Raw genomic sequence first — 27,723 nt, 5'->3', positions numbered from 1 at the left:
GCCCCATTAACCCTTACAGTGCCAGGCAGACAATCCAGCTGACCAGGAACCACCGTCGTCGACCCCTCACACTTCTGACTCTAAGCTGGAGATCCGCCTCCAGGTACAAGGTCCAGGGAAGCCGTGTGTCCCACAGGCCACCCTGCTGACCTCTTCCAGCCCCGCACTGTCCCTGTAGCCTGTGCTCAGCCCCAGGGTCCTGCCCCTGTGCCCTGGAGGCCCCCAGGCCCCAGTGAGCCAGGGGCTGTGGCTGGCACAGGGGGGCAGAGGGGGGCACAAGGCCCCCCAGCAAAGCGGCAGGTGGGCGTGGGCGTGCAGGCAGGCGTGCTGTCTGTGCGGCCAGGCGGGGACCCTGGCCCACACGCCCTCCTGGCAGGCCTCCCGGTAGGATGGCAGCCTCATCGCCGGCGCCGGCGCCAAGTGCACGCAGGCTGGGCGGCCGCACCCCTCGGGCAGAGACCTGGGCCAGGCGAAGGCCTCGGCCACCGAGCTGGGCAGGGAAGCGTGGCGCGGGCGTGAGCCCCGGGCCCAGGCCGCGCGCAACAGAGCCTCCCGCCGAGCTAGCTGCTCCGGCCCGAGTAGCGGCAGGTCCTCCGGCGCCGGGGGCTCCGGGAAGAGCGGGAGGAAGGGGCGCCCGGACCGGTCGGCTCGAGGGAAGGAGCTGTAGTGGCAGCGCTCCGGAGACAGGGGGCGCTCTGGCAGCGCGCGCCGCTCGGAGCCCGAGAGGAGCCGCCCGCCGCGCCCGGCCGGCCACTGCCGCCGCGCCTCCCGAGCGGCCCAGCCCGACACCCGGGAGACGTCCGGCAGCGACGGCCTGGGCGTCGGGGGGCGGCCCGGGGGCTGCGGGGCTCTGCGCCCCGGCGCGGCGCGGCCCCCGCCTGCCGGTCCCCAGCCCATGGGGCTGGGCTCGGGGGACGGGCCGGGGGTGGGCGGCCGCGGGCCGGGGCAGGCGGGCGGCGGGGGCTCGCGGCGGCCGCTGCCCCAACTCTCGATGGTGCGCGCGGCGCGGTCCAGGGAGCTGCTCACGCCCGCCGTGGTCACCATGTCGCGTGCCGCCTGCAGCATCTTGAGCACGCTGGCCTGGGCCGAGCCGGCGGTCAGGTCCGGGCTGGGGGGCCGCGCGGGGCTGGCCAGGCTCTGCACCCCGCTGAAGCAGCTGTAGATGCCCTGGGTAGCCGGGAAGAGACAGCCGTGAGCGGCCAGCCCCGCTCAGGGACCGCCCACCTCTCGGTCCAAGCACCAGCCCCGTCAACCCAAGTCCTCGGAAGCAACTAACATTTGTTAAGCGCCTCCTATGCGCCGGGCACTGGGCCACTGGGAGCGCAATTGCCCAGGAGCAGCCTGAGGCTCCAAGAGGTTCTCCTCCTAAAGGCACACAGCTTGTCAATAGCAGTGAGGGTTCGGACCCGGTCAGCCGGGCTCCGAGATCCTGCCCCACCTGCGGCAGAGTGGTTCTGCTTCTCATCTGCTGTGTGATGCTGGCAGGCCCTTGGTTTTCACATCGGTAAGTGGGGCTGTGGCCAGCTCTGCCTTAACTGGGTTGGTGCCCCCTAAAGCATGGGCCTGCCTGGGCTGGGGTGGCGCCACCCACCCTGCTGAAGGCCAGCAGGAAGTCCAGCCGAGGCGTGCTGGGCACTGAGTGGCGCAGTTTCCAGTAGACCAGGTGCTCCCAGGCAAAGACCAGCAGGGCCAGCCCCATGGCCACCAGCAGCATGTAGAAGACGCCAGCCATGTTGTCGATGTCCAGCTTGCTGCTCATGACCTCGTTCTTCTCATTCTGGCAGATGCCTGAGAGCCACACTGTCTCCAGCTTCTGGGTCTCCCCTGGCAAGGGTGGGGATGGCGGGAGTGGGGGGGACGACACGCCCGGCTCAGGAAAGAGCCTCCCAGGGCTCACCAGGGTGCCACCCCCTTGCAGGACCAACCAGGGATCTAGCCCAGTGGGGCAGAAGGAGGGGGGTGGACGTTGTCAATGAGCAGGAAGAAAGGAAAGCAGAGTGGGGGGCTGGGGTAGGTGAGATCTGCCTTTGCCATGCCCACCCCTGCACCCCCGCCCTGCCACAGACCCAGGAAGAGTTTGCTGACTGGGTCGATGTTATCATTCACTTCTGGGTGAAACTTATTGGGTATCTCCATGCCAGGCACAGAGCTGGGCGCACGGAGACAAAAGGCCTAGGCCCCTGAGGACACCACAGCGCCTTCATTCCTATCATTCTCATTCTGTGATACTGATGGAAAATCACAGTTTTATCTTATGGCACTGAAGCCTCTGGGTTTGGGGGCAGCTTCAGCTGGACTGAACAGTGGACTGAACAGGTCCACAGGTTAAGTGGACTGCTTACACGTGTGAGCCGCTGGTACCAAGGCAAGCCTGGGCCCCCCGGCTCTGGGACTGGGCAGGCCCCTGGCACTACCCTAGGTGATCTCAAGATGGAAATGGTTGAGAGGGGTCTAGAGAAAAAAGAAAGGATCTGAGCCTCCTCCCATAGCCCCAGGGTGTGGCCCGAGCTTCTTCCTGTCTTCCTGCCCTTCCGAGAGACTCTCATTTAGTCCTATCGTCCACGCCCTCCTGGCAAGCCCACCCCTTCCCCAGGTCTTCAGGCAGTCCCTCCAGATACCCCCACCCACAGGCCCAGCTCTCACTCCCAGAGACCTCTTCCTGCCCACAGGCCCTGGGACTCAGAACAGTAATGGAGATGCTGACCAGCCATCAGGCAGCTGTCCCCGCCTCAGCTTCCATGGCCCACCCAGGGCCCCAAGCCCCCAGCAGCAGCACCCACCATCCCCCAAGAACTGAAGGAGCGCCAAGTCTATGGCCCGTTTCCAGTGGGAGTCCTTCTGCATGGCGATGCCGTAGCCAGTGGTAGCAAAGACCTTGCCAGAGCCAATGGTGACCAGCTTGCAGCCCTCGTCCTTGCCTGCCATGTAGTTGAGGACAGCAGCATCGTAGATGAAGGCGTCCAGCTTCCTGGGGACAGACCAGGGGTCATGTGAGGTGGGGACACCAAACCTGGGGCCTGACAAGGAGCTGGGCCGTAGGAGCCTGCTGGGCACTGACCAGGAGAGATGGGTGGGCAGAGCCTTCTCTGGTTCTCCTGGGTCCTGGATACAGAAAAGAGCCCCCTCCATAGCTCAGGGACCCCACCTACACTCCTCTCAGAGAGACCAGGAACTCTACCCCCAGAGGACAGGCCCCCTCTGCCCAGCCCCTCCATGCCCCAAGGACCGTAAGAAGGTCACAACCACCACCTCAGGCCAAGGCTGAACCCTGGTCAAGACCTCAGCTGCATCTCTCAGCCGCACAGTGGGCATCCAGTTTTGCTTGAAAGTTTACTCTGTCCCAAGACCTCCCTAACCCCTTCTCCAAGAATCCTTCAGGACACCCCAGCCTCAATGTCCCCACCTTGCATCTCTTAGGAAGGACCAGAGCTGAGGCTGGCCATCAGGGAGACATGTGGGTAGAGAAGTCAGAGGGTGGGTGCAGAGCGGAGGACCCACCCCATCTTGAGGCTGGTGAGGGCGTCTTCCACCGACCGCTGGTTGAACTTGACCATGTGGGTGTGCATGTCTCGGTAGTTGCTGCGGATGTTCCGCTCCGTGCTGCCATTAGGCACCGTGCCAAAGCGGAAGGGTGGGTACTGGTCTTGAGGCCGCTGAAACTGTGGGCAGAGGGCAGGCGCCATTCATCACCCTCCACCCAGCCTTGCAGGCATCAACCCTCCCCGACCCCGTCCCCTAGGCCCAGCCCCGGGGTCTGCACTTGCTTAATGAGGGCACAAGAGCCCAAGACTGTCCAGGCCACCCCTGTGTTTTACACAGGGTGACACTGAGGCCAGGTCAAAAAGAGACTTACTCAAAGTCACTCAGTGGACCTGAGCCCTCCATCCACACACCCCCATGCCCCAGCCTCTCCTCACCAGGCTCCCAACTCCTTCCTGCTCCCTGCTCCATTTCAGGTTCCCCTCCTGGGTCCCAGACGCCCCTCTTTCCCGGCAGCCCCTGCCCTCTGCTAGTGGTGGCCCCAGGACCTTCTTATCACTGAGGCCGGACACAGTGTCAATGTATTGCTCCTGGATCATGAAGGCAGCAAGGTTGGCGGTGTAGCTGGCGAGGAAGATGACAGCAAAGAAGGCCCAGACTAGGACCATGATCTTGCTGGTGGTGCCTCGGGGGTTCTCGATGGGCACCGAGTTGTTGAAGACCAGCGCCCACAGCAGCCACACAGACTTGCCGATGGTGAAGGATGGGCCCCCAGACTCTGGGAGTGAGAGGGTGAGCACAGAGGGACTCAGGTCTTCACTCTGTCCTGGGTGGGGCCCCATCCCCAGCCATCCCCACTCCAGGGCGACCCAACCCACCTGTTTCTCTTTTTCATGTATCTGATTGGCCCCTACTGGTTGACCACAAGCCAGAGACCTCCCCCAAGATCCAGCCTTCTCTGCAGGGGGCCCCTGAGGGGCCCTGAGCCCCACCCCTCCATCCCAACCCCATGGTCCGCCCCCCCCAGGTCCGGCTGAGAGCTTACTCTTGCCACTGGTGAGGTTCTGGTTGTAGCTGACCGGGCTGAAGTACTCAAACATGAAGACTGTGATGGCCACCACAGTGAGACACATAACGAACATCATCACCCACACGGAAGGGCTGTAGGGCTCTGGGAACAGAGGGAGGCAGCTCAGAGGCCTCGCTACCATCCCTCCCACCCACAGCCCAGAGCACCGGGTGCAGGCAGGTGCCCATCAGAGTGGGGCCATCAGCCCCGAGGACCGAGCCAAGGGGTCTCTGACTCTCAAAGCAGCAGAGCCCAGGAGAGAACACCCGCACAGAGGGAGATCAGGCTCTCCTGCAGTCTGTTTCCGCTCCTCTCTGCCCTGGGACAGGATCCCATCACCCCAGGAAACTTCCGTGCATCCCACTCCCATCCACAACTTCCTTTCACAGAAAGATTTTACACCCCGTGTGCTCTCCCCTCCCTTCCCATTCCCCAGCCTGCAAGGCCAGTAACCTGCTCCATTCCCCCGTCCTCCTCCCTCTCATCCTCCCCACCTGGCCAGATGCCACAGAGTGGAGCCGGAGCCACGGGCTGCTTGCCCAAGGCATTTTCTCATTCCCTCTCTGCCCTCGCCTGCCACACTCCTGGTCTGGACGTGCCCTGCCTGGCCTAGCGTGGACGAGCTGCTGGTTCTGCCTGGAATCAGGGTCTTTGAGATCAAATCTCACTTTTGATCCTACTGACAGGGCACAGGAGCCCCAGGAGCCCCAGGAGCTGGGGAGCCCAACTGAGCTGCTCCGACAAGTCTGCTCAATGGGCTCAGTCTCCCTGAGCAAGGAGGCGTCACTGCCGTAAGCAGGTGCCCTGATGCAATGCCCGTCCTGAGGGGTGGGGTCTGTTGTCCTCTGCGTGCGGCTGAGGAACCCTGCTCAGAGAGCTTCGGTGACTTGCTCAAAGCCATGCAGCAGGAAAGGGATTCTCTCCTCTGCTCCTGGCTTGCCTGTCCTCGTGGCTCTCTGCAAACCTCACACTGCAAGTCCCACTGACCGCTGACAGGGCCCTTGGTGAGCCAGGACCATGGCCGCATCCTCAGCAGCTCGTGTGAGGCTTGGCACAAAGGCTGAATTCCCATTAAGCCACAAACTGGCACCACTTCCCACTCTGGGTCGGCTCCTCCCGCTCCCTGTGGAGCTTCTCCCCAGTGTGTCCTACCCAGGAGGTGCCTCCCGAAGTCAGCCTGCCTTCCCAGCTTTCCCGCCCCTCACAATGGCCCCTCCACCCTCCCCACCGGACACTCGGGCTCAAAATGGACCACGGGCTTCACCTCTTCCCTCTGCGCCCTATGCTCCTGCAGCCTCAGGCACCCACCGCCGCGCTGACCCTCTGAGGCCCTCCCCAATCTCCCTGTTCCCAAGCATCCCCCTCAGAGCCCGGAGCCTCCCTGCCCACCCCGAGCCGCACCCAGGAAGGCCGACGGGGAGACGGTGCCATTGCTGCGGGCCACCATCACGCTGATGCCTGTCTCCACGAAGGGCACAGAGAAGTCCACGATCTCGGAGCGCTCCTCGTTGATGGTGAGGGAGCCGATGGCCATGTCTGCCCGCTTGTAGTACACCTGGGGCCACGGGGGCCGGACCCGGGTTGAAGGATGTGGCTCACCGGCTGGAGCACCGTCCCCAGCCTCCCCCAGCCACCCTGCCAGCATCCCCAGGGTGGAGTCGGCTGTTCCCATCTGGGGTCCTCAGAGCTCCGCTAGAAATACTGGCCAGCCCAGGGAACATTACTGGTGACACCCCATCTTCCCTGCGAGCTGGGAGAGCCTCGGGAGCTGGGCCCAGGCCCTGCCCTGACTGACCCCCAGCACAGGAACAAGGCAGTGGCCGAGGAATATGTGGGGCCTGGGGTGGTGAGCCAGCAGGGGGGTGGGCTCAGGTAGACCTCGGGGCGGGCCTACCTCCCCGATCATGCCGTTCCACACGCCCCGAACCCTCTTGCCATGCTTGCCATTGGTCACCAGGTACAGGTCATAGGAGAACTTGACCACCTTGGCCAGCTTCTTGAGGATGTCAATGCAGAAACCCTTACAGCAAAGCTTGGTGTAAGGGGCTGTGTCACCGCTGCTGCCACCAAGAGACCACCAGAAGTCAGAGCCCGCAGCTCCTCCCGGTTTGGCAGATGGCCCCCAACCCCCCTCACCCAAGCGCAAACCACACACGGCTGCCATCGCACGGCAGCACACAGCTCACACGGGGCCTTCCCGCACATTCTCGCGGACCTGAAGGTTTGGTTGTTCTGCCTGCGGCAAGGCACGGTGTTGGGTACACAGCCGCCCGTGCCGGGGTCAGGGCTCTCCACAATGACAAAGGGCCGCTCTTCCAGCGTGGCCACTGTCACGTGCCGGCTGTCCACAACAGGTTGGAGAGACGCGCTATAGCGAGGCCACACTGGGTACTTCATGTGGAGGACGCCGTGGTCCCAGCGCCCCACCTGCAAAGAGTGACCAGCTTCAGCCAGGGACCTCCAGCCCAAATCCCCCCACCCTCTAGGTGGGGCCTCTGATGGGCCCTGCCAGGGCCAAGAATCCCCCTCCCTAACTTAGGGACATCTGGGGCAGGAGCACTGGGGGAGCAGGAGAGTTGGGTCAAGGCGCTTGGCATGGACCAGAAGGGAGGGTTCCCTGCAGCCCCCTCCCAGCCTCTGGTCCCTGCGCTTTTCCGATATAGCCTCCAAAATGCTGCTGGCCTGCAGCATCATCCTGGAGCCCAGACCGGAGCCTGTCTCTCCCCGCTCCCCACTCCCCCGACCCTGACCTCAGTATAAAGTCCTTCCCCCAGTACTCAAGGCCTTCCTCACTCATGTCCACCTGACCCCTTTCACCCCACTCTTCCTCCTCAGCCGCCACACCCCAAACACATCACTTAAAAATGCCTCAAACCCTTCTGCCCCTCTGTCTACATACACCAGGCTAGTATCCCTTCCTGATGGGCTGCCACTCAACCCTCCAGGGCACAGCCCAAATGTCCCAAATTCTTTGAATCCTTCCCCAGTTTTCTCCTTGGAAGGTAGAACTGATTTTTGGCCCTTCTCTGTACCCTCATAAGGCTTTGCGCGTATCTGTTCTCAAGCACTCCTCTCCCTGAATTCTATTTGTTCACATGTCCGTCTGGCCAGCACAGCTGTGGGTGAGTCCCCCAGAGGCAGGACTAGGTGCTGAGCCCTTGACAGGTTCTATGGTGGAGGGAGGTGAGGGTCCGTGGGAGCCCTGAGCCGAGGGGCCTCACCCACCCTGGTGCAGTGCAGATGCCTCAGCCTGAAGGAAGAGGGGCTGGATGAAGGACAGAAGGGACCCTCTGCTCAGCTGTGGGACAAGAGGGGCTGGGGACAAAGTGAGAGGATACCATGGAACCCCAGGCTCACCCCCTTCTCACCATCTCCCAGAGGCGGTGGCGGTTGAGGGCGATCACAACCATGGTGGGCTGGACCAGGTACCCACCAGGGCTGAAGGAGAAGTCTCGGCCCTCCCAGGTGACGTTAAGTAGGTGCCTGCGGTGGGGGAGAGAAACCAGGGTGTCCCTGCAGCCCTGCCTAGGACCAGAGGCCCCTCTCCCCCACCTTCTACCTCACCGCCATCACCACCACGGGGTGTCACTGACTGTGACCTTATTCCTGTATTGACACACCCCCTTCCCGATCCCCGACACATCCTCACACCTGGCTTTTTTTTTCAGTTGTGGAAACTAAGCTCAGAGAGGTGAGGTAACTTGGCCCCTGGGCACACAGCTAGTGGGAGGTGTGGCCAGCGAACCCAAGCTCAGTGCAGCCCAGGTCCCCGGAAGCGCCGTGCCCCCTCCCATGCCCTCGGCAGGTGCCCACCTGTAGAAGGCCTCCCGGGCAGGGCTGACAGGCCCGGGGTGGCCACGGCAGTCCCCAGCCGGGGAGGGCAGGGCACCATGCTGCCTCTGGTAGCCGTGGGCGCCCAGAGCCAGGATGGCCACGCCGTCGCGGACCTTCTGGCGGAGGCTGAGGCGCCAGCTCTCGGTGACGACGCTGATGAGGCCCACGGGGAAGGCGGCGGGGGGCGCGTCGGTGCTGCCCAGCGCCAGGCTGGGCACCAGCCACACGTGTCCGGGCCCCACCAGACCGGCCTGCGCCGCCTCGGCGAAGAGCACCTCGGCTTCCTCGCGCGAGCAGTAGGCCACCAGCACCGGGGCGTCGACCTGGCGCAGCAGGCGCTGGATGTGCGCGCGCTGCCCGCCCGGGCCCAGCTCCAGCGTGAGCACGTCCAGCAGCCGCCAGCTCAGGTAGCTGGCGTCGGCCACGGCGCGCACCCCCTCCAGGAAGAGCGCGTGCCCCGGGTGCAGGCTGGTGATCACGGCGAACGCGCTCCAGTCGTACTCCTCCAGCACCTTGAACAGCACCTGCAGCTGCTGCTCCAGGGACACGCTCAGCTGCAGGAAGGCGGAGCCCGGCTCCTGGGGGCGGGGCGTGGGCGGGGCCTGAGTCGGGGCGGGGGCGGCGCGCCCCGCCCCTACTGCTGTTCCCGCCCTCCGTCCCCTGACCTAGACGCCAGCGGCTCGTCCCGCGAGCCCCCGTGCCGCAACACTTGCCTCCCGCCCCCGACGTGGTTCCTAACCCCTGCTGCCCGTTCGAATCACCTGAAGGGCTTTTAAAGCTACTCGAGCGTCCCCCCACCCGAGCAATGCTGGACCGAAGACCCGCGGCGTCCGCTGCCCCCGCGGAGCTTGTTGGAAATGCAAATTCTCAGGCGCATCGCACACCTGGGATCAGAATCTGGGGATGGAGCCCAAGAATCTGTATTTTAACAAGCTTTTCAGGCGATTCTTGAGCCCGCCAGTTTGGGAAGCGCTGCCTCAGACCAGCTGAATCAGAACCTCAGAGATGGGACCCTGCGCGTCTGTATTTTTCTAAAACCCTGTTAAGGCAGAGAACCACCATGCTGAGAGTTACTGTCGGGTCCAAAGGTAACTAGGGAAACAGCATCCTCTACGGAGCCCTGGGGATGAGAAAGTTCCTCCTCTCCACCATCTCCACCATCACAAATGCCGAGGGTACTGCCGGCTGGAGCCTGGGCTAACACAATCCACGCCCCCCACCCAACTGTGGTCTCCCTGCTGCCCCTGCAGGCCCCCAGGATTTCACCACATTACCACTGTCCCAATCTTTTTATAAAAAGCAAATCCGGGACAACCCTACAGGACAAGTAACCCAGTTCCTTCAACAAACAAATTGCAAGAGAAAGAGAGATGGAGGAGGATCCTACAGATGGAGGCTCGGAAACGACATCAGCCAATCACTAGTGGAAACCGGATTTGTTTCTTGATTCAAGCAAACGCATTTCAGAATAAGCATTCAGATGTTTATGAAACAGTGGGGAAACTTGAACACTGCCTGGGTAGTTGATGGTGTTAAGGAATTTTGTTTTTTAGATGTGATCATGGATGGTGGTTTCGTTTTTAAGCTCTTATCTATCAGAGATATATAGAGAAGTATTTCCAGATGGGACAATATGGTTTTGCCTCAAAATGACCCAGAAGAGGGGGCAGTGGGTGGACACAAGGATGGGGCGGGGTTGGCAGAGGGTGGATGGTTCATGAGGTCATTATACTCTCCTATGTAGGCTCAAATTTCTCCATAATAAATAATAATCATAAAAGAATGGCAAACCAGGTCGGTATCTCCCCTCGACATCATCTTGCACCCCTCACCCCATTACTTAGGATAAAAACCAAATATCTTCCTGTGTGCTCAGGATCTCACCTTCCTCTCCAGCCTCCTCTCAAGAACTCCAGCTCCTTCCACCTGCCTGCCATCACACCACCTGATGACTCAGGCTGGAACACTGTCTCCCCTTCCCCCACCCCCACACAACTCGCCAACTCTCTCTCATCCTCCACACCTTCAATATTTCTAAAGAAACCTTCTCTGCCCAGCCCCCTACCCAAATGGGGCCCTCTTAGACCCTCCTGGCATCCTGTGTTTTTCCTTTAGATCACTGGTGTCAGCTGAGACTGAAGACGAATGTGGGTTTGGAACTTTCTCCCCACCGGATGCAAACTCTGTGAGGGCACGCCTCCCCCGTGCCTGGGACGGTGACCTGCCACTGGATGGTCTCCCTGCCGGTCAACTGCATCAGCTTCTCTGCCCAGCCTGCCCCTCTGCTGCTGGGTCTGGAGCTTGACCGAGGAAGGCCGGAGAAGCAGAGAGAAGGTGGACCAGGGTTGCCCACCAAAGCCAGAGATGAGCTCTCCACCCACACCCCCTCATCCAGACACAATGTGAAAGTAGCCCAGAACGTTTATCTTCTAGAACATGAGAACAGCATTCCCACAGCTCGCCCATGTCACACCCTCAGCCCCCACCTCCCTGCTGGTGCCGCCCCATCCCAGCCGCCCAGAACCTAAGTCTCTCCCCGGCCCAGCCTCAGCCCCACTCCCGCAGCCCCAGCCTGGCTCCCGGCCCAAGGGGTGAGAGGACATGAGTTTGGACAGGCACCTTGGGGGTGAGGACCACAGCCGAGCCCCCACTGATGCTGAGGATAGGCACATGGGTCTGGGAGGAGATGAAGTCCAGGATCTGCGCCACGGCCTCGGTGCCCACGTTGTCCTCAAAGACAATGCCGTGGACGCGCGCCGCCCCGAGGAGCCCGCAGATCTGGGTGAGGAGGCTGCTGGGGTTGGTGTTGTTGACGCCCACGGTGAGCGGCTGGATCTCCAGAGGCAGGTCCATGAAGCTCTGGGAGGTGAGGCTGGTGCGAACTTGGGCGTGTGGTGGCCCCAAGCTGCCAAACACCACGGCCACTGTCACGGCTTGCTCACCCTGCCCCGGGCCCAGCCCTGCCCAGGCCCCAAGGAGTGAGGTGAGCAGCAGGGCCGGCCCCAGAGCGCCACCCATGTCCACTGCGGCGTCCTGCAGAGAGAGCGGGATGGGTACAGGGAGGGAGACAGAAGCACAAAGAAAAGATGAGCGTGCAGACAGGAAGGGGGTGGAGGCCAGAGTCAGAGACACACACCCGGAGGGAAAGCAAAGAGGGAAAAATCTCCCTCCACAAAGAAGCGCAGAGAGGGAGGGACAGCCAGACACAGAGGAAGAGGAAGGGACAGGTTAGCTGAGCGTCCCCAGCGCAGCCTGGAGGGGCAGGGGCTGGAAGGATGTTGCGTCCCCACTGGTGCTCATTACTTCCCTTCTGCTGCTGGACAACATCCTTGGCTGGAAAGGCCAGACCTTTGGCCAGACCTTGTCTGGGTTCTGCCCCGGGAAGTTACCCTGAAAAGGTTAGTCTGGTGTTCAAGTCCGTAGATTTGAGTCAGACCTGAGTTCAAGTCCCCGCTCTGTCACTTATTAGCTGTGTGATCCTGACGACGTCACTTAAGTAGGTTTTCTTGCAATAATCACGGGACATACCTCACAGCGGCAAAGAGGCTGCTCACTGCTGTCAGTGTCCTCGTCTTAGCGGCGACAGCCCCACATCCAGGGGAAGGAAGGCAGCTTCTGTGACGCTCCATGCCCTACTTCCATATTCTCCATCCTAAACCAAACCTAACAACCGGAGGACCCTGCTCTGTGTGACCCTGCGTGGCACAGAGACCCCTCCTCCCAGCCACCAGACCACCTTTCCCCTGTGGCCTCAACTAGGAGCAACCATTCCACAGGAGTGTGATACCACGGACTTGGCCGGGATTCAGGGTCTCCTGAAACCCTGAAGCCCACATGAGCTGCTTCCCCAGGCCATCGCCACTGTGCAAGATTTTTTTGACCTAACCCAAGGGCGTGACGTGTATCCCTGCTAAATAAACATCATGGCTTTGGATTGGAACCAACAGCCAAGCCGGCGAGTGCTGCCCACTGATGCAGCCTCCCTCCCAACTGGCCGCCGGCCACAGCTATGCCACCTTCTCCATCTTCATCACAGCCCCAGCGAAACCTCTGAACAGGAGAGAGCCAAAGGGTGACCAGGGTGAACCTCGTTTAATCTGGGCTGAGAAGACAGCATTTTTGGCAGGGGAGGGAATGAATGCTCACTTCGGGGGCCTTGAATTCTCCCCCTGTCCCCACCCCACCGTGTACAGTTTCCTAGTACACCGACCTAGACTATCAGCCCAGAGACATGTGTGAGTCTGGGACTGGAAGCTAAACCATGCCAGGCCAGAGGACACCTCAGCTTCTACCAATCAGGGACCTCAAGTTACACCTGCAAAGGGCACTGCTGTGCTTTCTCCTCCCTCTCCCAGAACTTTCTGTGCCCATCTCTGCCCACAGCCCAGTCCCGGTAGGTTCCCTGCCGCTGGGGACAGCCCCAAGTCTGCCCCATCTCTGCCTCCCAGCTCTGAGCTCCACGTCTGTGCTGTCCAGAACAGCAGCTGCCAGTCACAGGTGACTGTGGGCACCGGAAATGCGGTTCATCTGAACTAAGGTTTGGGGTCAGTGTCAAATACATGGTGGATATGGAAGACTGAGTGTGAAAAAAAGAATGTAAAGCACTTCATGTATATTCTTTATATTGGTGACATGTTGAATAACAGTTTACATACACTGAGTTAAACAAAATATACCACTAGAACTAATTTCACCTGTGTTTTTTTTACTCTTTCTAATGTTGCCACTGGAAAATTTACAATGACACCTGCAGCTCTCATATTGCTTCTTTAACCCACTGAGCCACCCAGGCGCCCCTCATGTTCCTTCTTTTAGACAACATGACTCCAGAGGTAGGAGCCATGCCCACCCCTGGCTTCAAGGGGGCACCACCCCAGAGACTCCCCTGATGGGAAGGTGTCCTCTGGGCTTCAGGCTGAGAAGGTGGGTGGTGTCTCTCACCAGGAGTGATCACACAATACCTTGGAGGGAGGGGCCCCATCCGGCAAGGCTCTCTGAGCTTCAGATGGCAAAGGGCAGGTTCAGAGATTCAGAGCCCAGAGTCTTATCACCACACGACATCTAGCCTCCCCGACAAGGCAGGAAGGTCATACCCCCAGCCATGGCCCCCCAACCTGTCCACCTCCCATCCACCTCACTCCCCTCCCACCCCCCTGATCTGAAACATTGTCCTGGCCCCTTCATCCCTCCCAACACAGCACAGCTGCTCCCGGGTGCCGCAGAGGAAGTCCAGACACCTTGATCCCATGACTAAGGCCCCCATAAACACTGGGACACCAACCCATTGTCTCCCCTACCTCTCCTGGGCGGGGAAGCACCCTGCTATGCCACTTCAGTGATGGGCATCTATGTCCCCACTCTCTCACGGTCTCCCACCTTTCACTAACGGGCTAAGTGAATGAACACTGGGACAGTCGCAACGGTCAGTCCTCTGAAACCTTTGGCATCACCTTGAGCTCACTGAGCACCTGCATGTGCTTAGAGCTCTTCTAGCAGCCACTCAGCCCCTCAACCCCATTCCCAGGCAGGCTCCCCACCCCCCATGTGCGCACATGCGCACTCACACCACCCCAGACACTAATGGCTCCCCCTTCTCCCAGGCCAGGAGCTTTGGCCCCAGGAAGGGGCCCCACCCACCAGCTGCGCTGCTTCAGGGGAGCAGAGGGACCTGGGCTGCTCTGCCGGTTGTACCCACTGCCCTTTGGCAAGCGGCCTCTACTCTGCCGTCGGGTTTCCTTCCCTCCTCGACTTTTGCTGAGCTAAAATCCGAACCCAATCGTCAGGGAAGTAGACCGCGGCTGCATCTCGCTCCCACTGGCGCCGGCACCAAAGTCTCCCTCCAAGATTAACTCACCCCCTCCCCGCTGATTCCACCCCGGCCCCCCGGGGGGCACCCCGCCCCCTCCCCTTGGCAGAAATCTCTTACACTCGGGCTGTGAAGTTCGGGGTATTTTTAGGCCGGCGATAAATAATTCATAGGGAACGTGGCATCAGGCTCCCCCCGCGGGAGGACGGGGCGCGAGCGGCGAGAGCCACCGTCACCCGCGGCTCAAGGACACTCGCGATGCGGCGGCAGCGGCGGCGACTCCGGGCTCCCGGACCCGTGCCACGCCTCCTGGCGGCCAAACTGGGCACCACGTTCGCGCCCCCAGCCGCGCTGCTACACCCCACCCCCTCCCCGCAGGTGTCTCCGGATCCTAGGCCCCCCAAACCACTCATCGCAAGCCGCGCAGGTTGTGGGGGGTGGAGGACGAGCTCGCCAGGCAGGCCGGTCTGTGGGCGGGGTACCAGACCTTGGGGCGAACCCAGAAATCTGGTTTCCAGTCTGTCGAGTCTCCTTCACGCTCCTATCCAAATTCTTAGTTCGGAGTTTAGGAGCAGACTTGAAACGGACTGGCGCAGCCAGAAACTAGACGAGCAGCAAGATAGAGCACCTGAGCCTTCCTCGATTTCCTCGATTTCCCTGAGGCCCCGGGGTCGAAGACTGAGCCAGGGCGGCGGTACCACCACGGGAGGGCTGGGGGAATGAGCCAGAAGTCCCGCCGGGTGAGCAGGGCTAGGTGAGAGTGTCAAAAACCCGGCTGGGATCCCCGCTTCGCTCACCCAGAAGGACCTTCCTACGCGTCCTGGGGCGCACCCTTGGGGATTTTCTGGCTGCCTGGTGCCTTGCCTTCACAAGTCCCTGGCCCTGCCCTCCTAGGCCTGGGCACGAAACGCCTTCCGCAGCTGGAGGCTCCGGCTTTCCCTTCCCGGCCGTCGGGGATCCTTGTCGAAGCCCCGGGAGACCTGAGCACCCGCTGGCGCGACAGCCAGGGCCCAGCGCTCCGGGGCTCACGGTTCCCCCATGGTCCTCTTCGTCCAGCCTTCCCTTGGCGCCCTCGGAGCCCGGGTCCGCCGGGCGCTGGGTGGGTACTCGGCCAGACCCCACCACCCCGTGAAGCCCGCGCTGATTCCCTGAGGTGAGAGGACGGAGCGTTCTGCCGCGCAGAGGAGCGGAAGAAGGAGAGCTGGGGATGGGGGTGGCGGAGAAAGATCGAGGGGACTCGCCGCGCGGGAAGGGGCGGGGGTGTCAAGGGAGAGGCGCGCGGCAGGTGCCCCGCAGACCTCCGGGAAGCGGGGGCCCGCGCTCCCGGAGCCACCGACAGCCCCCTTTCGTCCTCTCTGCCCAGGCCCTCTCCAGCCCCCTTCGCGCAGTGGCGGCCCCCGGCCCCCGACCCAGCTTCCCGCCCCGGCGGCTTCCAGCAGCAACAGTTGCGGGGGCCGGCGGCCCAGACTCCCGAGTCCCCGCACCTCCCCCTCCCCCGCGGCGCCGCGACGCCCAGAGAAGGAGGAGCTGGAGGGCTCGGCGACCCGGGAGACGAACGTCTTGGGCGCCTCACCCCGCGTCCTTCCCTCGCGTCCGCCGCGCGCCTGTCACCTCGGCCTCCCCGCCTCACCTCCCCTCCTCCCGCCCGGGTCCGAACCCCAGGCCCGGTCCCCGAGGGTCCCGGATCCCCCGCCGCCCCCTCCTCAGGCTCCGCGCGCCAGCCAGACTGTCCCCGGGAGTCCCGCGTCTGTCTCCGCCGTCCTTGCCCGCGCGGCGCCCGAGCCCAGCCCCAAGTTGGCGGCGAAGTTGGCGTCCCCCGCTCGCCACCCGCCACTCACCGGGGGGAAGGGGCGCTGCGCCCGCGCCGAGAGCCCGCGCCGGCCGCCTCCTGCGCGCTGCATGTCCCGGCGCCTCGGCGCCCGCGCGCTGGCGCGCTCAGTCCTAGCTCGGCCCGGGTCCGTGGCGCGGCCTGGCGGGCTGGCCCGGCCCCGTCCCCCGCGCCCTCCCGGGGTCCGCTCGGCGCCCGGCTCCGTCCCGGGCTGGGCTGCACGGCGCGCCTCCGGCTCCCAGGGCTCGCCTGCCGGCTGTGGCGGAGCGCTCGCCGCCGCCCGCGCGGGCCCGCCCCAGCGGGGCCCGCCGCCTCCGCCCCGCCCCGGCCCGCCCCGCCGCCCGCTCCCCGCCGCTCCAGGCCCCTCCTCGCCCGCCAGCGCGCGGGACGCCCGGGTCCCATCTCCCTTCTCCAGGACTGTGTCTCCAGACCCGACACTCGGGGCCAAGTGCTGCCTCGGGGAAACCCGCAGCCTGGCTGGAGCCCTGGGTTCGAGCCCACAACTCACGAGCTGTGTGACCTTGGGCCAGTTAATTCCAAGGATCCCTCAGTCTCTACAGTGACACCAGCCTCTTGGGACTGGCCTAAAAGACCGTGTACTCGCCTTGTGAACTGCAAAGCACTAGAGACCGAGGTACTGTTTTTTAAAGGCTTGTCCATGTGGCTGGAAACCAAGAGGTGGGAAGGCCCCGGGAGTGGACAGAGGTAGGGAGGACCCATACCAGAGGCCTGGGGTCCGGGGCAAGCCACTGCCCAGACTCCTCACTCCTGCTTTTCTCTTCTTGTTTTGCTTCTACTGAGGGCTAACCAGAAAGGGAACTGGGCCGAAAAGCCAGCAGAGCAGGCGGGCAGGGGTCCCAGGATGCCTGCCGTGGGAACAGAAGGCAGGCAGGCAGGCCGCAGCAGCAGAGCCAAGCCCAGAGAGGGACAGTGGGTTCCAGGCCTGGCTGCCAACCCCCCTGAAGCCCCCAAGAGGCCCCCGAGCAGGGAGCTGGCTCTGCAGCGCCACCTGGTGACAGGAGGGGAGCTGTGGCTGGAAGGTGACCCGAGCCCCAAAAGAAGCCTCACATCAACCATTGGCCTTCCATTATAGCTGTTTTATTTCCAGCCTGTTCCTGACCTGGAGACCCTCTGCAGTCTGAGACGAGAGAGGTGGGAGGGAGGAGAGTCAGCCCGCACCTCCACCCATCCCTAAGGTTATCTCTGCCAAGGGCAACCTTCCACCAGGAGCAAGTGCTCAGAGGCCCCTGGAAAAGAGGCAGCCAAGACCAGGTGCCAGCGTGGGCAGGCGACACAGCCATGGCACAGAGTCCCACTGACTGACCCAGGCCCTCGCCCGGGCACAGCGTGCCTTCTCTCCCTGCCAGCCAGGCTGGGATATAGGCTCAGCGCCCCAGCAGCCGCAGCATCTCCTGAGGATCCAGCAGCTTCTCCCTGGGCTTCCCAGCACCCTTGCCCCGGGACACCTCCTCGGCATCCAGCTTCTCCCAGTCCGAGAAAGAGACAGGCTGGACCCCTGTGGCACAGGAAAGATGAGTCACTGCCTCCCCCTCCTCCTCTTCCACCCCCAGCCCAGAGCACTCCCTCCCAACAGTGCAAAGGCCTAGGTCTGCCCACCATGCCTCCCAGGAGCTCACACAGGGCCCAGACCTCGGCCGCTGAGCAGGGCCTCGATGGCCGCGTAGCCAGGCCGGGGGCCAGATGGCAGCAGCCCCGCCTTCAGGTCCTGCAGCAGCATCTGGCCAGTGAGGAAGCTGTCAGTCATGGTAGTGGCAATGACGCCCGTGGGCCCCCGCTTCACCCAGCCGCTGCAGTAGAGTCCTGGCAAGGGACAGCGCAGGGTCAGGAAAGACCAGCCCGAGTCCCCCAGTTCACACACACGTGCATATGCGCACATGCACACACATCCGCACACCCCAAGTCCTCCCTGAGTCACCTGGGCCCACTGTGGCTCCCGGCCCAGCATCCCAGACTCCTCTCAACCTGTTTCTACCACAACACCCCTTCCCCTTCAGTCTTGCTGTCGCCTAGGGGCTCCCCGAGGGTGGGAGATGGGTCCTGCCCCGCCTGCAGTCTCAGTAGGCCCTTCTAACCGCAAACAGGATGAACGAGTAGGCAGGCATGTGGGTATCTAATCAGACTGGAGCGTCCCTGAGGACAGGGGCTGCCGTGTGATCTCCAACCCCAGCCCCGCACACTCAGAGCAGGCCCGTCAACTGCACGATGAGGTGAGCCGGCACACGCGGGCCTATTGGCCAGTCTGGGGACCGTCCCTCCCAGCTCCAGCCACGGGGGGGTGGCTGGGCCCCAGGACGGGGTGCGGGCACAGGGCCTGGCTCCAAGCAGTTTCCTAGTGTGTGTCACTGGCCGAATGAACAAACGGGAGACGCCAGCCCCTCCATCCCCCATGACAGTTTGCTGCCCAGCCTCCCTGCACCCTCTCACCTGGCACACCTAGAACCCGGCCTTCCATATTGGGGATGACCCCAAGTTTGGAGTCAAAGGGCACGTTGGGGTCGATGGGACGGCTCTTGTACCCAACACTGCTCAGTACCAGCCCACAAGGGAGGTCCTCCGTGTCTCCCGTGGGTGCTGCGCGGGCAGCCTCACCAACACCCTGTTGAGGAGAGTGTAGGCCACACCAGGCTGGGGTGGGGAGACTTGAGAAGGGGGTGTCACTGGGGAACGCGAGACTCACCTCCAGTCTGGTGACCGCCAGGCGGATGCCAGCTACCCGTCGCCCGTCTGGTGAGGGCAGCACCTGCTGAGGGCTTCGGAAGAAGCGGAGGCCCCAGGTGCGGGCGGCCGATGCCTGGCGGGCAGCCTCCTCCGCCCCTGGCTTCTCCGTGGCTGTTCGAAGCAGAAGTTCTGTCAGCCGCTTCCTCTGGCGGGGGAGCTCTGTCAGCAGTGAGAGCGGCTCAGGCAGGCCTGTCCCCGGATTACAGCCCTCTCCCCCAAAGCGCTCCCCCATGCCCTCTCTGACCTAGACCATCCCCTCCCCAGTGACCTAGGGGGCCAGGTCAGGGCCCCTCACCCTTGATTCTGTCCTGAAGGCCCAAGAAATCCGCAGGATCCAACATGGGCCGGGTTCCCGGTAACTGAATCATCTCCCGAAGCTCCTTGGGGGTGGGAGGTGGGGAGGAGTTCAGGGCCAGAGCACGGTCCCCTCCTGAGCCCACCCCAGAGCCCAGCCCGGATGGGAGACACCACCACCACCTACCACAGAAGGCACCAGGCCCCGGGGCCCTGCCTGGCTCCCCCCCTTCTGCCCCAGGCAGCAGCCATTCCTGGGGGTCCTGCCACACCTCCCCAGGGCAAACCATCTATTTGGGACCCGGACCCCCCTCTGGCCCCAGCACCTTAATGGTGAAGGCCACTTGCAGGGGTCCACGGCGGCCCACTATCCACACTGTCTTCACCCGACTCTGCCTCAGTACCCCCAGGGCAGCCTCTGTGATGTCCGTTTTCTGGCACAAAAGGAAGCCGTGAAGTCATCAGACGCTGACAAGGCAAGGGGCCTTTGCATTCTGCAGTGTTCCTACCCTCAGCGGGGAGGTCTGCGGCCTGGAACGGCACCACGGCGCCTCCTGGCGGCTAGATGGAGCACTGCCTCCAGTTCTGCAAAGGGCTCCAGCTAGGAGCAAACCAGGCTCACCGCCCTCATTCAACAGGTGTTTCTTCAGTGCTTAGCAAGAGCCAGGCCCTAGGCAAGGGGCGTGGGGGTGGGGTGGGGTGTCAACGGTAAGCGGAAGAGACACGGTGCCGCCTTCACAGAGCTTCTGATCTGGTGGAGACGGTGATACTTGTCAACCATTCATTAACAAGTATAAAATTGTAGTGGTGACACCATGCTTTGGAAGAGAAGTAAACAAGTCTATGAGAAGAAGGTATTACAGGGAAATGGACCTCTTCAGGTGGTACTGGAGGGCTTCCTGGAGGAAGCAACAACTGAGCCAAGAACTGAAAGATGAACACAGGTTAACAGGCGGAAGGAGTGATGTGTATACACTAAATTGTTGTTGTTGTTAAAGGCCCATCCATGTAGCTGGAGTGCAGAAAGCAAAGCGGAAACGGTATGAAGCAAGCTCAAGGGCAGCCCTTCAGGAGGCCTCTGCCTGGCACCAGAGGGAAACAGAGGCACTGAACTCAGCTTGGAGGGTGAGGCGTGGACCCTGCAGGCAGCGGCACCCTCTCCCCGATGTGACCCCAGCTCCAACCCCAGCCTCTGACCTGCCCACTTACCTCCAGGTGCCCAGGGGAGGTCAGCAGGATCCGGGCCACATCCAGAGCCACGTTCCCTTGCCCCAGGATCACGGCTGTGTCACAGCTCAGGTCTGGCACCAGCTGGTAGGGAGACGGCTGGGTAGGGCTCCCCTAGCCTTGGCCCCAGTCAGGCTGATCTCGGCTCCTGCCCAGTCACCAGCTGAGTCCCCAGGCTTCCCCACACCCAGAAAGCCCACCCCACCTGAGCCACAGCTGATGCCCCTGCTGTCCTACCCAGCCCCACCTTCTCCCAGAAGCCTTCCCTGGTTGACCCTCCCCTCAGGCCGCCGGGTGTCTCACACCTCATCTCCTTAGAAGCCTCCCAGTGTGGGACTGTGGCTCCCTCGACCCCAGCTGTGGCACTCAAGAGCTGACCCTGGCCCTGGCTGAGGAGTGGGGAGGAAGAAGTAGCGGGAGTGCTCCCGGAACTCACCTCCCGGTTCTCAGGAAGCCCATTGTACCAGCCCACAAAGGCCCGGGCCGAGAATACTCCAGGCAGCTCCTCCCCAGGAATTTCCAGAGCCTGATGGTCCTCTGCCCCATAGCTCTGAAGAAAGACCCCAAGGGCTTGGCACCAGCTAAGGGCCTGGCAGACCCCAGCAGGCTCCCTTCCAGCTCCTCCCAAGCTGCCATCCCGGGCCCCAGCTATGGTTTGGGCCTCTCCCCCACCACCTTCCACCCGCCGTTGGCACTCACCAGCACCACAGCATGGTAGGCCGCCTGCAGCTCCGACACGGCCACGTCCCTGCCGACCACCACGTTGCCACGGAAGGCACAGCGGTCCGAGCGAGCCGTCTGGGTGAAAGTGTTGATGACATTCTGCCGGGCCCCGAAGGGAAGGGGTTGGGGTGGGGCACTCCGGGGATCTCGCCTGTGCCACCCCCACCTCCCAGAGTCCTCAGGAAGGGAACCCGCATGGCATCCGTGCAGAGGGCCTGCGGTTACTCCATGCAGCCAGGAGGCTCCCTTCCTTCCTTACCTTGACCGAAGTCCCCAAACCTCTCCTCTGGCCCAGAGAGACCCACCTTCACCTCGGGGTGGTCGGGCGCCACGCCAAAGCGCACCAGACCAAAGGGCACCAGCTGCTTCTCATAGATGTCCACATGGGCCCGGGGGTGATGCTGGGGAGAGGGCGGCAGCTGGTGGGTCTGAGGGAGAGGCGGGGCCCTACGGGTCCCCCCTTCCCCGACAGGGCAGGAGAGCCTGGCTCGGTGCGCTGAGGACGCAAGGAGAAAGAGAGGCCCCCGACTCCCCATCCGCCTGGAGAGCCCGTCTGAGGAGTGGGGCGGCAGAGAAGCCCGGGTAGCTGAGGCCTGACCTTGGGACTGCCGGCCCATTGAGTCAGCAAGGACTCTGGCTCACTGGGGAGGAGGCAGCTCGCCTGCCCCTGGAGTCGTTTGAGGGGAACGTCTTCATCTGCTTGGCTCAGGCCTGACACACAGCGCTGCCCTAGAATCCTCTGGTAGTTCTAGAAATGCCCAGCCAGTCTAACGAGCTGACAACTGCCCATTTCACGTCGGGTGGGGTGCGCAGCCAGGGCTCCTGGGGGTCTGAGGGATATGGAAATGGCTCACTCTCCATCTTAGGAAAAATGAGCTCACTTACACAGTGGTCCCACCTCGTCCACCCTCTGGAGCACCTAGAGGGGTCACAGGGGAGGCAAGAGGTTGAGGTTGGGCAGAGAGGTCGGGTCTGGCTCTGCCACCAACCAGCCACATGGCCGTGGCCTATCCTAAGACCTGCCTGGGTCTCAGACTCTTGCTCTGCACACTGGGACAGATAAGAGCCCCCGCTCTGGGTTGTCGGGAAGCATCCAGAAGGTCAGGACGGTGAGAGACGCAGATTTGGAGTCAAGATTTGGGGTTTTTATGGATAGGACACTGCCCTGCCTTTACCCCATCCTGGGCTCTTGCGGTGATACCCCAGCTCTGCGGGACTCAGGCCAAATGCGTTCCGGCCCCGCAGTTGCCCCTACCATCACCCCTACAAAGGCTCGCACTCACCTTTGTTTAAATCCCCTCTTGTACTCCACTCCGCTGCCTGCACCTAAGTCCAGGCCCCCCATCACCCATCCGCCCTTCTGGGCCTCCTCCGCTCCCCACCCCTGCCAGCCCCAGGTAGCGCCCGAACCCCTCCTTCACAGCCACTGGCGCTGCACCCACACATCAGGGACCAACCCAGGGAATGTTTCTGAACTTGTCGTTAAAGAGCAAGGCCTGAAGCACTTAGCCCAGCACCCGACCCACTGTGCGTGCTCAGTCCGAAAGCTGCCCTTTCCTACTACTGTTGGACGTCACTGCCTTGCCCGTGAACGTTCCTGCCAAGGGAGAAAGTTCAAACTGCTCGGCCTGGCAGCCCCTGCCACACACAGCCCGGCTTTTCGCCTCGATCTTGCAGTTTCCTGCTATGGCTCCGGGTCACGCTGCCCTGTCCAAGGCCAACTCCGCAATGCTAGGCCTGCTGGCGTGTTTACTGGACCTCTCTCCCGGCTGACCTTGTCTTCAGGGAACCTGTTCTTTCCTAACTCAGCTCCCTCCTTCTCTGGCTGTTCTTCCTCGGGCTTCTTTTCTTCTGCCCCCTTCTAATGAAAACACTCTCTGAGGTTCTTTCAATGTGGGACCCCTCCCACCCCCCGACACACATTCCCTGGGGAAGCTCCGTCTACTCCCTCCCATGACCTCGGATGCCTGCAGACATGCCGATGTTTCACTCTCTCCCCTGCCCGGCTGCCCCTTCCAAACCTGTCAGCCCTGGACGACCCTGCAGACTCCTCAAACCCACCCAGTCGCAAGTCAACTCCCCCTGCCCCAAAACTCTTTCCTCCTGCTCCTGGGTTCCCTTCCCAAGCCATCCATCCGGGGCCGGAGCCAGAACCTGGGGTTCGTCCCCGACTCCCCTCAATGCTGCCCAGTCAATCACCTATCTTCCCCTCCCTATCACCCCCTCAGCAGCTCTCCGTTGCTCTCCTAGCCACCGGCCCTGCCTCCCCACCCCACCGTCTGTCCTATAAGCAGAGAGAGCTCCGTGTCTAAAATGGGGTGCCTGCCTAAAACCTTTCAGTGAAGCCAACTATACCCAGAGCAGTGGGCTTCAGGACCCCTTGAGTGTTCATTTAAAACTGTTAATCCCCAGGTTCCAGCCTTGGAGTCAACAGTTTGATTAGGTCTGAGCACGTTGGTAACTCTTCCGAGAGGACTCTGCTGGAAGGAGGGGAGTGGACAGCACCACGAGACGCTGCCTGCCTCTAAGCCTGGTTAATGGCTTCCAAGGAACCCTGGATCTGGGCCCACCTGCCTCCTCCATCAGCCCTCCACCCTTACCCACAAGCCTTTCTTCCCCACATCACATGTCCTGAAAGGAGCCCTCTCCTCCCTCTGGGCCTTTGTCCATGCAGCTCTCTGTGTCTGGGACTCTCCTGCCTGTCACCCACCCCTCGTCCACCTGGCGGCTTCTGTCCTTCGGAAAGCAATGTGGACATCTCTTCCTCCAGGCTGAGCTGGGCTCAGCTCCCTGTACACCACGCCCTACACCTTGCACTATCAGAGCCTCAGAACCTGGATAAACTCTCTTCCCCTCCACACCGCAAGCCCATCCCCCATGAGGCTGTCATTCTGTCCTCGGGCATAGGGGCTATGTCTGTCCTGCTCGTACCCACGTTCCTAGGGTTGAGCCTATGCCTGGAACATGTCAGTGTCCAATAGCTCACTGCTGAATGGTACTCAAGAGCAGCTCTGACGCATAAATACAGAGAACAGAGCGGTGGGTGCCAGCAAGGAGGGGATGGGGGTTGGGCAAAATGGGGGAGGGGGAGGAGGAGGTACAGGCTTCCAGTTATGGAACAGGTAAGTCACAGGGATGAAAGGCACAGCATAGGGAATATAGTCGATGGTATGGTAAAAGTGGTGTATGGCGCCAGACGGGGCCACACTAGTGGGGAGCCTAAGTGCCTCGCATACAGAATCCTGGAGAATTGCTACATTGAACGCCTGAAACTGATGTAACATTGTGTATCAACCACAGATGAATGAAAATACATTTTAAAGGTATTACTTATTTAAGTCTCTCCATACCCAATGTGGGGCTTGACCTCATGACCCCAAGATCAAGAGTCACACGGTCTTCTGAGCCAGCCAGGTGCCCCAAAATAAAATTTTTTAATTTAAAAAAGAAAGAAGGAAAGAGCAGCTCTGCCATCAAACTGCCTGCACTCAGATCTTAGCATCTTCCCTGTCCAGATGGGGACCCTGGGCAATGTTGCTCAGCCTCAGTGTCCTTACCTGCAAAGTCAGAGTCATGACACCTGCTTCAAAGGTTGGCATGGGGAGATGAGATGCCATACAATGCCCGGCTCAGCTAAATGCCACTGTCCCATGTGTGTTGTGCACATTTCTATCTTGGGACCACAGCCAGTAGCTTGGAATTCCCGGTGGGCAAGGATGGCTCGTGACAGGCTCCTGTATCCAACCCCCAGTGCGTGCAAGGAAAGTGTGTGCACGTGTGTGCCAGCGAGTGCAGGCCAAGGCCATCCCTCCCACCGGGGGCACTGAGAAGCCTGCGTGGGAGGCCCACTCTCCCCACTCCCCAAATTTCAGGCTCAGCTAGCAAGTGTACCTTATACAAAGCCCTCCAGGATCTCCCCAGACCCCATGGGATCCCTGGTCTCCATCCCAGGACCCAGGGCTGTTCTACCATAAATCTTTTTGTCCACGTATGACCTCCTACATGTGGCAGGTCCTCTCCAGAGTCCACAGCCTCCTTCAATGAAGCTCAAATGCACCTGCTCCAGGAAACCCTTTCTTGACCCACTGTGCCTAACCCAGCTCATGCAGGTCACATCTCAGGAATGAGCTCTATCGCCTGTGTTGCTGGGAAGCCGTGTTTAAGTCACTTTTCAGTAGAGTGTCCAACTCATGCTGGGCTCCCCAAGACCCTCCCAGCTTTAACACTGGCTCCATGTCCTAGGCAAATTAGGACGATTGGTTACTCCCCCTTTTCAGTTTCTGCATATATGTGTGTACAATTAATATATTCATTCTTCCTCCTATCTCTCCACAGACACTCCAAGTCCCCCTAAAGCAAGCGCACTGTGTCATATCTTAGTCAGCCTAGGTCTCCCTCTTCCCCTCCCCCCCACCCATGGTTCCCCCTCCCCCCTCCCTCCCACCCAGATCTGCCCAAGTCTCAAGGGTAACTGGCAGCCTTGGGGCCCTGCCCAGCAAGGCCAACACTGTAAGCCTTGAGGCTCCGGCCTTGGGGTAGGAAGAATGACGGGTGGAGAGCAGGCTAAAAGAACGACATAGCGTGGGGAGGGCTACGGCACAACAAGGGGGCTACAGGGACAGGAAACCGTGAGAAGAGAGGACAGCCTCAAGACGCAGGATGTTGAGGACAGAGGAGAAAGAGAGAAGAAGGGAAGATGAGGGGCAGTCAAAGACAAAGTCATCTGCAGGTCTGCATAAACTCCATGAAGGGCTTGGCCAAGGTGGCAGAGCAGGCCATCTCCCACTGACCACTTGTTCCATAGCTGAGGACCCAGAGTGGGGAGCCCCGGATGCAGGTGAAGAAGCATAGAGGGAATGTCCAGTCTAGATGTGCTGGGAGCCCCTTTCCCATCAGGGATCCAGGAGTCCTTTTAAAACTCGAAGGGGGTGGGGCTTGCCCTCAGGATTGGAGTAGCTGGTGAATCCTGGGAAAGAGAACCAGGAAAATGTGGCTTACCTTCAGCAGGTGTTGGGTGGTATAGAAGCCAGCTGGGCCGCTGCCCACCACACAGATCTGGGGGCCCTGCTCCTGTGTAGAGAACTGCAGCCGAAAGCCTGGTGGGGAGAGGGAAGGGATGGAGGCGAGATCAGCACTTCCCAAACCAACACCAGCCTCAGGCAGAAGCTGGAGCTTCCCAAGCTTCACCCCCATTTGCACCCTCCTCCTCTTTTCCCCCAAAGCTTTGGCGTTTGCAAGATCCCTTACTTCATCTGAACCCCCAAAGATTGTCTTCATCCAGAGCCGGGGATTTCACCCATGAATTTCCTATGCCCACTCAACAACCCCCATCACCCCTCAAGCTGCCCTGCACAGCACTTCACTTTTCTTCCAGGGTTCCCACCCAGCTAGAATACCCCGTCCTTCCAACAGCCTCTAAACGATCCCAATTGTGGATCTCCCACAATGCCCGATTGTACCTCTTCCACCCATTCTCTCTCCCCACAGAAAGCTGCATTGCCCATGTAGACCCCTGTCTTTCCTATAGACCCCTGTTCTACCTCAGACTTCGCTCTCGGCTCCCAGACCTCCATATAACCCCCATTCACCGGGTCTCACACCTGTGCACCTCACGGTCTCTCCTTCTTACCTTTTTGTTGACACATATCTGACCGCACAGGCCCCCCCCCCGCCCCCGTACACCACGACAATCTCGTCCGTAGGAGTGGCCCCTCCGGTTTCGCCCCTGGCCCCCTCTCGCCCTTCTCCAGCCCTGCCCCAGCTCCGCTCCGACCCCCACACTTGACCCTCGCCGGCCTCCCCGCGCTGCCATTTAGCCCTGCAGGTAGGTTCCTGCTCCTACTCGGAGTGCTCCCGGCGGGAGGCGGCCGGGTCCGACGCCACGCCGACCAGTGCCACCAGCGCCAGCAACGCGGAGCCATGGCTGGGAAGAGAACCAGCCAGAGGACAGTATCCCGGAGACGCCGGGTGCTCAGTGCTGGGGTATCGGTGCCCCGCGCGCCTCTGGCCCCGCCCCCGACCTGCCCCCGCCCCCAAGTTCCGCCCTCACACGCTCTGGGAACGCACAGCGTGGAGGCCACGCCCTCATCCCAGAAAGAATCCCGCCCCCAAAGGAAAAGCCCGCCTGCGGATCCACCCACTATCGCTTAGGCCCCGCCCCCAGGACGTCCAAGGTTTAGGGACTTAAATTTCTCCCCAATCCAATCATCTGGAAGGCTAGAGTTGAACGAGAGCGAATCTCCATCGCTGTTTCAATGCCGTCTGATGGAGAGAGCCAATAAAGAAGGAGCTTACTTTACTTAGCCTCTCCCCCTCGAAGGCGCTCGTCGCTCTCTGATGACGCAAGGCCGGGCTCTTTTGATAGCGTAACCACCCCGCCTGGGCCTGGTTTCTTCCCAGCCAATCACGAGTCGAGTTCCAAAGGTGCCTCCCTGCCCTTAGCGTAAAAACCACAGAGCCCGGAAGTCGGGAAAAAAGGGTTCCTTTGGGGCATTGGCAGCACGTGGCCCGAGTGCGGGTGTGACCCCGGCCACATGCTGTCCAGTTCGGGCCAGGCAGCTTTTCTTTCTTTTTTTCTTTTTTTTTTTTTTTCTTTTTTCCAGGCAGCATTTTAAGCCTTCGAGTTCAAGTTCCGCTTCACTCCCCTTCCGCGTAGGTGAAGAAACGGGAGGAGGAGCGGCTTGCCCTCGGTGCTAAGGACCGAGCTGATCCACCGCTCCTGTC

The 27,723-nt window shown here is 61.4% G+C and overlaps 3 protein-coding genes across 6 annotated transcripts in view; all 3 read right to left on the bottom strand.

Moving 5' to 3' along the window:
* Window positions 1–13: 13 nt before the first annotated feature.
* On the bottom strand, window positions 14–16,797 carry GRIN2C (glutamate ionotropic receptor NMDA type subunit 2C). Of its 3 annotated transcripts, none has more exons than XM_032870669.1 (13): window positions 16,740–16,797; window positions 11,003–11,416; window positions 8,363–8,961; window positions 7,918–8,032; window positions 6,765–6,976; window positions 6,444–6,609; window positions 5,951–6,104; window positions 4,526–4,651; window positions 4,029–4,258; window positions 3,499–3,659; window positions 2,781–2,968; window positions 1,592–1,824; window positions 14–1,167 (listed from the first exon to the last, which is right to left on the bottom strand). In XM_032870669.1, exons 2-13 carry the CDS (start codon window positions 11,399–11,401, stop codon window positions 67–69), a joined length of 3,684 nt encoding a protein of 1,227 aa, XP_032726560.1. In that variant the 5' UTR covers window positions 11,402–11,416; window positions 16,740–16,797; the 3' UTR covers window positions 14–66. The 3 variants fall into 3 exon arrangements, with proteins under 3 accessions (XP_032726560.1, XP_032726561.1, XP_032726562.1); XM_032870670.1 differs by lacking the exon at window positions 16,740–16,797 and adding an exon at window positions 16,028–16,066; XM_032870671.1 differs by lacking the exon at window positions 16,740–16,797 and adding an exon at window positions 14,310–14,811.
* The window catches only part of FADS6 (fatty acid desaturase 6), a 28,302-nt gene continuing 16,381 nt past the window's right edge, over window positions 15,803–27,723 (bottom strand). The window contains exon 7 of the mRNA XM_032870675.1: window positions 15,803–15,814. The gene's annotated coding sequence lies outside the window, so the exon portion shown is untranslated. The remainder of the gene's footprint in view (window positions 15,815–27,723) is intronic.
* FDXR (ferredoxin reductase) lies at window positions 17,100–26,996 on the bottom strand. Of its 2 annotated transcripts, XM_032870673.1 has the most exons (13): window positions 26,842–26,996; window positions 26,149–26,266; window positions 25,999–26,070; window positions 21,306–21,401; window positions 20,977–21,099; window positions 20,714–20,827; window positions 20,260–20,361; window positions 19,377–19,484; window positions 19,052–19,136; window positions 18,716–18,915; window positions 18,463–18,634; window positions 17,668–17,838; window positions 17,100–17,533 (listed from the first exon to the last, which is right to left on the bottom strand). In XM_032870673.1, the coding sequence occupies exons 1-13, from the start codon at window positions 26,919–26,921 to the stop codon at window positions 17,403–17,405; spliced, it is 1,572 nt and encodes a 523-aa protein (XP_032726564.1). In that variant the 5' UTR covers window positions 26,922–26,996; the 3' UTR covers window positions 17,100–17,402. The 2 variants fall into 2 exon arrangements, with proteins under 2 accessions (XP_032726564.1, XP_032726563.1); XM_032870672.1 differs by lacking the exon at window positions 26,149–26,266 and having other exon boundaries at window positions 25,999–26,096; window positions 26,843–26,996.

The sequence above is a fragment of the Lontra canadensis genome, unplaced genomic scaffold (genome assembly GCF_010015895.1).
Source record: "Lontra canadensis isolate GAN:19392208 unplaced genomic scaffold, GSC_riverotter_1.0 scaffold41, whole genome shotgun sequence".
NCBI classification, from domain to species: Eukaryota; Metazoa; Chordata; class Mammalia; order Carnivora; family Mustelidae; genus Lontra; species Lontra canadensis.
This window is presented reverse-complemented; position numbering and strand designations above follow the sequence as displayed.